The 10392-nt window shown below is 47.7% G+C and overlaps 1 protein-coding gene across 1 annotated transcript in view; it reads right to left on the reverse strand.

Moving 5' to 3' along the window:
• The window catches only part of LOC119310084 (wall-associated receptor kinase 3-like), a 56037-nt gene extending 48901 nt beyond the window's left edge, over nucleotides 1-7136 (reverse strand). Inside the window, exons 1-3 of the mRNA XM_037585930.1 lie at nucleotides 6682-7136; nucleotides 6299-6580; nucleotides 6107-6224 (exon numbers count right to left, since the gene is read on the reverse strand). Coding sequence (XP_037441827.1) covers nucleotides 6107-6224; nucleotides 6299-6580; nucleotides 6682-7086 — 805 coding nt within the window. The 5' untranslated portion in view covers nucleotides 7087-7136. The remainder of the gene's footprint in view (nucleotides 1-6106; nucleotides 6225-6298; nucleotides 6581-6681) is intronic.
• Between the last annotated feature and the right edge of the window lie 3256 nt (nucleotides 7137-10392).

Below are 10392 nucleotides of genomic sequence, written 5' to 3' on the forward strand. Positions count from 1 at the left end.
AACAAAAACCCCAGCCACAGAAATGCTGACGCGTGGATGCCTATTGGTCCCGGTTGGTGCCACCAACCGGGACCAAAGGCCCTCCTGCCTGGGCTCAGCGGACAGGCCACGTGGAGGCCCATCTGTCCCGGTTCTGGACTGAACCGGGACTAAAGGGTCAGGGCATTAGTACCGACCCTTTAGTCCCGGTTCATGAACCGGGACTAAAGGCCCTCACCAACAGGGACTATAGGCCCTTTTTCTATTAGTGTTGGACTCTCCTAACTCCCTATACCTATATAAACACCTCCCCCTCCATTTTCAGATCAAATTTGACCCTAACCCTAGTCCAAACCTCTCCCCGCCGCCGGACAAATTCCCCACCGACGGCCAGACGTGTCCTTCCTCCCCAGCCACCTCACTCCGGCCAATCGTGGCCCGCCACCTCAGCGCCGCCGCCTCCCTCAACCTATCCCCGCCTGCCACCTGTCCAACGCCCGTCCTGCGTGCCACCGTGGCCCGCCGGACCCGGATCGGGCCCGCGCGAGCCCATTCGCCCGCACCGCTCGCCCAACTCCTTCCCGTCCCGCGCCATCCATCGCCGGCTCGCCGGAGGCACTGCCAGTGACCACCTCGCCGCGAGCTCGACGTCCGTGCCCCGCCTCCCTCGTCGGACTCGCTGGTGAGCCGCGCACCACCCCCGTCCGGCTTCCACCTCTCTCTTCCTGACCCCGTCTCTCTCTCGCACAGGGTTGCCGGTCCCCGTCGCCGGAGTTAGCCAGGCCACCATTGCCGAGCTCGTCGCCGACCTCCTCGGCCTCTACCTTCACCGGATCCGGGACTCCCACGCCCGGATCTATCCGTTCCCATCGAGCTCCGCCGCGCCCGTCGCCGGAATCCCTCGCGCCGCGCCCCCGGACTTCCTCACCGTCGCGGCCTCCATCGTCGTTGCTCTATCCGACACGCGCAGCCGACCGACAACGACGCCAGCCCTCTCCACTGCCCTGGGCCTCGACCCGCTAGGTGAGAATCCCCCAGCCTGCCCCATTTCTCTATCCGACGCCCTGGGCGTAGGATAGTATCATGCGCTCACTTTTGTTGTCTGCGATTTCGGCCAAGTCCCTAAGAATCTGCATTATGTTAGCATGTTTGAGTGGTTGTTACTTTGTGTATGAGTTCCCGAATGTTATGATCTTGATATGTGAACGTTTATCTCGTGATGCTCTTCATGTTAGTGTATTGTGGTATGCTTGTTAGGATTCATCTTGATGCCTTAATCTTCGTTGCAAAACTGCTATATGATATAATCTGCTGATTGATAACATGATTTGTGCATCTTGTGAGTGCCACAACTTTGTCCCTATTAACGCTATGATGATGATCTTGATATGCACATGTGATGCTCTTCATGCTCTAAACGTTTGTGTGATTTGCATTCATGTTAGGGTGCATCTTGACATATTAATCCCTGTTGCAAAGGTGCATGTTGTTGTTAACTACTGAAAACTGTTGTAACTTGCTGATTTGTCATTTTTGTTGCATTTTGTGTGTGCATCCTATGGGCATGATGTCTACATGTTTTAGGAGCATGTTTATGCCATATTTACAGGGGTGCAATCCATGTATTTTTATATGCCATGTAGTGAGTGCATCAAGCTTGTGAAGTGGGTCACCTGCTGTTAACTTTCTGTCAATGCTGAAACTGCTACATCATGTTGCCATGTTTGCACACAACCTTATGATGCTACCATTAATCCATGCATAATCTGGAGATGCTTAGTTGATATGTTTTGTTGTACATGCTATGTTCTATCATGCCATGCCTCTTTATGCCCTATATATGTCCTGTAACATACGTTTTCATTGCCATGAACATGCTTATATAATGTTTCAAATTCCTGTTAACTTCATGATGCCTTGTTGTGAGCTTGTTTTTGAGTGATACATGCATCTTCTGAAGATGCTCCAATTATATGTTTTGAAGTATGTTATGATTACTATTTCACATGCCATGCTTGCTAATTTTGGATGTCATATGCCTCTGTTCCATGCTTGCAAACATGCTATAATAAGGTTATTGTTTTACACTTGCTGAAATTGTTCCAACATTCAATTTTGTCATGTTGGTTCCTACTAATCCATGAGCCTTTTGTATATGATGCCATGATGTTATTTTCTCTTTGTTATGTGTGCTTTGATTCCATTCCCTTGGTTGCTATGTTTACTTGTTGTAGCTTGTCTCTTTCTTGCTCTCAAGTTGCCATCATATTAACTCTGCTCATGCGTATGCTACTGTGTTATAAAGTTGCATTTTTCATTGATCATATTGGTTTAATCTTGATGCCTATGAACCTGAACCTTAATGATATTTGAAGTATGTTATCTATACATGAAGTGCATGTCAAGTTTGTGCTCATTTGATTCCTGTAGCATGTTGTTTTGATGCTTGCAAAGTGCCTATTTGCTGTTTTGGACAGATTGTGGTTATACTTGTTTGGAGTGTATGTGTTGAACCATTGCTCCATTTTGAGCATGCTCTATATGAAACTTGCTTGATTTTGCATGTAGTTCCATATTATCATATTGAATCATTGTTTTGAGAGTGTTTGCTTGATGTTTGAATGCATTTTGCATCAATGCCATGTTTAACTTGTTTTGCTCATATCTTCTAGGTCGTAGTCCGAACTAAATGAACTTTATATGTAACTTGACTAGAATTTCGTGTAGATCATCTTGGTGCATTTTAACTTGCTGTTTAATAACTTGAACATAAGGTTTATTCAGATCTGGACCAATTTCGAAATTTGCATATGAGGACTTACCAGGTTTGTTATATGTTGTTTCCGGCCTCATTTAAACTTGCTTTAATGTGTTGCTCTTGTATGCATCATCTCTTACCATGAGTAGCATCATATAGCCTTTGTCATGCATCATGCTCGGTTGAGCATCTTGTCATGTTTATGTGTTGTGTGTTTACCATGTGGTTTGCTCCTTTCCGGTTGTGCTTCTTCTTGATAGTTCTTGTTTTGTTGCGATCGTGAGGATTCGTTCGTCTACACTTGGTTCATCTTCGCCCGTTCATCTTCTTCATGGACTCGTTCTTCTTCCTTGCGGGATTTCAGGCCTCACTACTATCATTGCTATGCTAGTTGCTTCGTTCTATCGCTATGTTGCGCTACCTATCACTTGTTTATCAAGCCTCCCAAATTGCCATGTCGTCCTCTAACCTTTTCCACCCTTCCTAGCAAATTGTTGCTTGACTATGTTACCGCTTTGCTCAGCCCCTCTTATAGCGTTGTTAGTTACAGGTGAAGTCCAAGATTGCTTCATGATGGACAGGATTATGTTGGGATATCACAATATCTCTTTTTTATTTAATGCATCTATATACTTGGTAAAGGATGGAAGGCTCGGACTTATGCCTGGTGTTTTGTTTCACTCTTGCCGCCTTAGTTTTCGTCATACCGGTGTTATGTTCCTTGATTTTGTGTTCCATACGCGTCTGGGTGTATGGGGACCCCTTGACAGTTCGCTTTGAATAAAACTCCTCCAGCAAGGCCCAACTTTGGTTTTACATTTGCCTAACAACCTATAACTTTCCCTTGGGGTTGCAAACCCGAGGGTCATCTTTATTTTAAACCCCCGGGTCAGTGCTCCTCTGAGTGTTGGTCCAAACTAGAGCCCTTTGCGGAGCCCCCTCAGGGAAACTTGAGGTCTGGTTTTAGTTGTATGGATTGCTCATCCGTTGTGCCCTGAGAACGAGATATGTGCAGCTCCTATCGGGATTTGTCGGCACAGTCGGGTGGTCTTGCTGGTCTTGTTTTACCATTATCGAAATGTCTTGTAACCAGGATTCCGAGACTGATCGGGTCTTCCCGGGAGAAGGAACATCCTTCGTTGGTTGTGAGAGCTTATAATGGGCTAAGTTGGGACACCCCTGCAGGGTATAAACTTTCGAAAGCCGTGCCCGTAGTCTTGTGGCAGATGGGAATTTGTTAATGTCCGATTGTAGAGAACTTGACACCAGATTCGAATTAAAATGCATCAACCGCGTGTGTAGCTGTGATGGTCTCTTCTCGGCGGAGTCCGGGAGGTGAACACGGTTTGGGTTATGTATGAACGTAAGTAGTTTCAGGATCACTTCTTGATCACTTCTAGCTTCTCGACCGTTGCATTGCTTCTCTTCTCGCTCTTATTTGCGTATGTTAGCCACCATATATGCTTAGTCGCTGCTGCAACCTCACCACTTATCCTTTCCTTACCCATTAAGCTCTGCTAGTCTTGATACCCATGGTAATGGGATTGCTAAGTCCTCCTGGCTCACAGATTACTACAACAACAGTTGCAGGTAAAGGTTATGCGATGATCATGACGCGAGAGCGATGTTACTTGTTTTGGAGTTTTTCTTCTTCTTCTTCTTCGATCAGGGGATAGGTCCAGGTCGGCAGCCTGGGCTAGCAGGGTGGATGTCGTTGGAATTTCTGTTTGTGTTTCATCCGTAGTCGGATGTGGCTCTTATGTATGATGATGTTGTATTCGTGTGATATTGTATGCCTCTTGTATGTATCCCCAACTATTATGTAATGGTACGATGTAATGATATCCACCTTGCAAAAGCGTCTCCAATATGCGCTTCTATCCTTGGTGGGACCTTCGAGTTCCTTTAGGATAGGGTCGCATATTGAACGTGACACTTTCATCAGGACGGACCAACTGGGGTACTTGGTCCGCGTGAGGAGAGGGAAGGAGGCACTGGACATGCTCACGTCTCGCACGGAGCGTGGCGCACCCAGCTCACCTCCCGCCCTGCCTCGCAGTGCGAGCGCGTCCGTCGCACGGGTCTGCTCAGCCGAGCTCTGCTCGGCGGTTTTGGAACCGTCATTGGCGACACCTCTTTTCGGCATATGCTTCGGCATAACCTGAGTCTCTGATGCCAATTGTTAGCCCAAAATTATGGACTAGCTAGTTCCCCGAGGATCAACCAGGCAAAGGATACACGGCCTATACTACAGCCAGTGCAAGCTAGCTATACTAGCAGAGGAGGACGTGAACTCAAGGCTTCACACACACACTGACGCACTAGTAAGAGTGGAGCTCACTTCTACTGCCTTGTACTGAAGCTAAAAATGACTTGAGTTGATTTACATATGAGGGACTAGGGGTCCTTTTATAGGACTTGGAAGGGCACTTGCGAGATAAGCACGACGTAAGTGCACAACACCTTCCTATCTAAACTAGGACTACCACGTAGTTGCATGTACATCTCCAGTCTACTTCTAGTCAACTTCCTTGCAACTACTAGGAAATTACTTAGTCCTTGCACGCCAAAGAAGCTATTGCTGTTGCTGCCGCATGCATGCAACCGAAAGACCGAGGTTGACTCAACAGTAGGGGTGGAAAGTGGTAGCGGATAATCCGAAATATCCGATATTCGTATTCGAGAAAATGCCTATTCGTATCCGAAACATCTGCATCCGAACCAAAATGGAAATGAAAATTATCCGTATCCGAATTTATTAAACAAATAAAAAATAAAATATGGTAGGAGATTTTAACACAAATATGGATATGGAAGTGGATATATCCGTATCCGAATAAGATTATGAGAGGTAATTTTCAAAATTTTGGACCCGATATTCCAATTATCCAACATAAAAGCTAAATAAGTGGTCAAATTTTACTCTTTATATGATTAAACTTATAAATTATTATGCATTACAACAGTATTTATTCATAAACCTATTTATCATTGACTTATTGTATGTCACAAGTTGATTATTTCAGGTCACACAGCTATCGACTAATATACTTAAGCAATATGTTGATATTATTCGTATCCGTTCCGAATCAAGAAAATAACCGATACGTATCCGTATTCGAATAATATCCGAACCGCATCTGTATACGATAACATCCATATTCGGATTCGTATTCGTTTTGAAAATATAGAAATGAAAGTGGTAAGAGCACTATCCGATCTGCATCCGATCCGCTTCCACCCTTACTCAACAGAGATTAATTAGAGTTGAGATGCCCATATTCGTCCATGTGTATAGGATTATCCTATTAGTATAGTATATCAGTACTAGTATACGCTAGCGGGAAATAGAGGAAGGATCGAATTAACCTTGGCATCCGTTGGTGATGTAGGCATTGCCCTGGTAACCTTGCTTACAGGAGCACAAGTAGCCGCCTCTGTCACCTCTTGTGCAGCGCGTGTGGTTGGCTGGTTGCTCTTGCAGATTCTACGTGCCGCGTCCTTAGGACACTCCTTCGACCTCTGCAGCTGACCTGTGTCGTCGGCATCGCCATCGATGACCTCCCAGTTGAGCCAAAGGGGAACTTCCATGTCCGCGGCGGCTTGCGGGTCCGACGACAGTTGTTTAGAGGCGCTCCATGTCGTGATCCAGCCTTTCTTGGCGACGAAGACGCGTGCGGGCCACCGCTGGCCGTCGCTGCGGTTCCGCCCAAAGGACTCGAGCTCCACGTCGTAGGACGTGATGGGGGCGAGCTTTCCTCCGGCGGCCACCTCGCAGTTGACGACGATGGGCGCCTGGCAGCAGCCCATGCCGGAGCAGAGCATGCTGCTCCCCAGACCTGACTTCATGTACGACTTACGCCCGTCGTGGCAGAAGGAAGAGCAGCTGCTCAGGGTAAGATTGCCGCTCCTCAGCGTGGCCCGCACGTTGCAGCCTAGGAGGACGAGCTGGTTCCCGGCCGGCGGCAGCGCGTACGGCCCGCCATCGCCAAGGCCACCGCCGAGCCTGCCATGCCCGTTGCCGTCGGTGGGATGTTGCGGGCGTGGACGACGGCTAACGTGGCATCGCTGGGGTAGCCGATGTCTTCGGCGACCTGGAGGGTGCCGTCGCCGAGGAGGGGCCGGGGTGGGTCGCTTAACCAATCGCAAGTGAGGTTAAACCCCGGCAGGTAGCAGTAGGACGGGCCCATGCCGAACGGATACGGCACGACCATGTCGCCGCACCTGGTCTCGCAGCCCGGCATCCCTATCACCGGCGCCGGTGATGCTGCTGCTTCGGCACACGGCGCTAGCAGCAGCAGCAGCAGCGCCGCTGCCGCCGAGAATACGATGGTCGTGTGGTGTGCCATCGGTTGAAAGCACCATTAGCCAGCTAGCGTCTGTTTGAGTGGTGCGGACGGGCTTCTGCATCCCTCCACATTAATAGCTGAGAGCCATATATCCATATTATTTGATTGGTTGGAAATGGGAATGAGTCCAGATATTTTGGGAATATATTTTTATTTTTAAAAACAAACTACTCCACTTTACTGGAGGCAGAGCTATCCAAATTATTTGAATGGATGGAAATGAGACCAAGTCAAGATATTTTGGGAGTATATGTTTATACTTCTTGAAAAGGTTAGAAGTAGAGAGTTTTTATGGTACCCTATACTGCGAACAGGGGGAGGGAGCGGTATATTAAAATCCAACCACTGATTTTCTGAGGGTAAGATAGACAAAGATTTTTTGTCATGAACCTTAGCAACGTACGTCGGCGATAATGGTGATGGGAAACCAAGACGGCAAGCCCCGTCGCCATGCCCCACGACTCCTCCACGGTTTCCTTCGACCTCCTGCTCAGGTAGCTAGACGGAGGCGCCCCCCGAGATATGTCCTCGACCACGACCCCCGCCTCGAGCTCGTCTTATTCATCACACCCAAGGACCACCACCGGCACCAGCGCGCTCCCTCGCCGTCTTCATTGTGTCCCCGGCTATCACGTCGCGTCCATCGAGCCCGTGCTGAGCTGCCGCTCCTCCGCACTTCTTTACAAGTTTACCGTCGTTTTCATCTACCGTAACATTGTCTCGCTGAAGCCGGCGCCCTATCCGCCATGGATGACAGGATGAGTCCCTGGAGCTCGTCCCGCCCGCACTGGCCGCTCGTCCGCTCCTGCATCCCACACGCAATCAGCCCCGCACCCTTGGGTCGCCTCGCCCCGCCCCGTCCGCAGCCAGCGCGATCCGAGAGGGCAGGCCGGAACAGCACACAGCCAGCCACCATGGTCTCGCCTGCCTGGCATGGCCAGCCGCCGCGCCGTCGCGGGCGAGCAGCTTAGGTCGAGACGGGTGGGCTGAAATTTTTTACTTTCCAAAATGCCCTCAGGATTTGTATACTGGAGGACCCGAGCGAAGGAGTGAAAGCTATACTGCTCGCCATTCTATTGGCAAATTGGACCAGTACAGATGGATCGCCATCATTAGATTTCACGAATGGACGGCCAATATTTCACGCAGGGTACCATAAAAGAGCTTAAGAAGTAAACGTCGTCGTCATTTTGACGAAGAGTATGTAGGAATTTTTGGTGTCTTCCAAAACATTACTCCCTCCGTTCGGAATTACTTGTCTCGGAAATGGACGTATCTAGAACTAAAATACATCTAGATACATCCATTTTCACGACAAGTAATTCCGAACGGAGGGAGTATATACTACATTTATTTGGTTGATGAATGAAATCATATGGAACTGGTGTATGAATGATTGGTACAAATATTTGCAATTAAACTTGAGAAAATTTACTCAAGAAGCTGGGTACAAACTATACTGGAATACAGTGTGTATTTGTACACTGGAATTAATTGCGTGAGCACAGTATAGGTTTGGAATTGGCTAGGCTATTTACAGGTTCAGCTCTGTAGATTGATAAGTCTACACGTTTAAATAGGAACCATATACTATTTAAACGTGGCATATATCTCACATATATATGCATAGGGATAAGAAGGAATTTGACTCGGAAAATAATCGGTTATGATCGTGGTTGGTTAATTCGATTAGGAGTTTAACTGATTCTATCTGGATACAGATTTGAACATTCAGAAATATGAGTATAAATATGTCCCTACCCTCTAGCCTCATATACGCAATGTGAGCTGCACCATGGATTTGGCGGAGGAATTAGAGGGTAGACAAATATACTCGTGCTATGTTATTTTTGCAACATTGGCATCGGAGCAGATTGCAACGAGTTTTGACGGCCGTACAATATCTCTTTATTTGAGATAGGAAAAAGGACGTCAAACTCTTGTATTTTCCTGGAAACAAACTTCCGCTGCGTACTCGTACTCTTGCCATAGCCGGAACTAAGCCACAAAAATCGATCTCGCCAAAACTACTCGCCCGATCTCGCGACGCCCAACCTCGCCGCCTCCTGCGACTTCCGACCGCGGCCGCCGCCTCGCCGTCCCCGCCTTGGTCGGCCGCCGCCTCGCCGTCCCCGTCTTGGACGGCCGCCGCCTTGCCGTCTCGCCGTCCCCGCCGCGGTCGCCGCCTCGCCGTCCCGACCGTGGCCGTCGGCTCACGTCAACCAGCCGGGACCTCCGACCTGCTGGAATCGCCGCTGCTCCAAGTCCTCTGCCTAGAGAAGTCACCAAGCCACACGAGCTGCTGTTGGGTACTCTGAATTTGTAGGTCACGGCCTTACTTGTTCCTGCTTGCTCCTACAGATTGATTTCTGGAATTTTGCTACGGTAATCATCCTTCCCCATGGCTTCCAACAGTGTGTTTTCTGAGTTACTTAGATCTTGTAAATTGGATGGTTCAAATTTTACTGTCTGGAAGAGGAAGATTATGTTTCTCCTCACTGCTGAGAACATTGATTATATCATAACTCAATCTAAGCCTACCCGTCCATCTGACGAAGCTGAAGATGAGGAAAAGGAAAACTACCGTGAGGAAATTACTCAGTGGACTAGGGACAACAAAAAGGCTAGAGTGTTTATGCTTGGATCAATGTCTGATTCTCTAGCCGGAGAGTATGAACCAGAGGAATCAGCTCGCAAAATAATGAGGAGATTGGAAAAGGACTTTGGGGAAGTTTCACTTATCAAAGTTCTTAGCTTGGTGAATCAGTTTTTGACTACGAAGATGACAGAAACCACTTCTGTTAGTGCGCATCTGAATAAATTATGTGTGTTAGTAGAGGAACTAAAGAATGCTGGGTACCCTTTCCCTGAAGAAGTTCAAGTCATGGTTGCTCTTAACTCTTTGCCAAACTCTTGGGAGAAATTTAAAATATCCTTTTGTCATACTGAGCGTGTGCTGAACATGAGGACGCTAAGGCATCATCTACTCATGGAAGAAGACAGGAAGTCCACACAAGGGAAAGAAAGACGGTCACAACATGATGAACTACACCTTGGTGAGGACAAGTCTTCAAGCAAGAGGAATTGGCAAAATAGGAAATATGGGACAGACTTGAGGGATAAAATAAATCAGAAGCGTGATAGGAATGATTACAATGGAAGAAACTCAAATCAAAAGGTTGACAAGAGGAAATTTAACTGCCATAATTGTGGTGAACATGGACACTTCAGATCTGAGTGCACTAAGAAGAGGAAGCTAGATGATAAGAAGTATAACAACAACCAGTCCAAGCATCAGGATAATAG

The sequence above is a fragment of the Triticum dicoccoides genome, chromosome 5B (assembly GCF_002162155.2).
Source record: "Triticum dicoccoides isolate Atlit2015 ecotype Zavitan chromosome 5B, WEW_v2.0, whole genome shotgun sequence".
Classification (NCBI taxonomy): Eukaryota; Viridiplantae; Streptophyta; class Magnoliopsida; order Poales; family Poaceae; genus Triticum; species Triticum dicoccoides.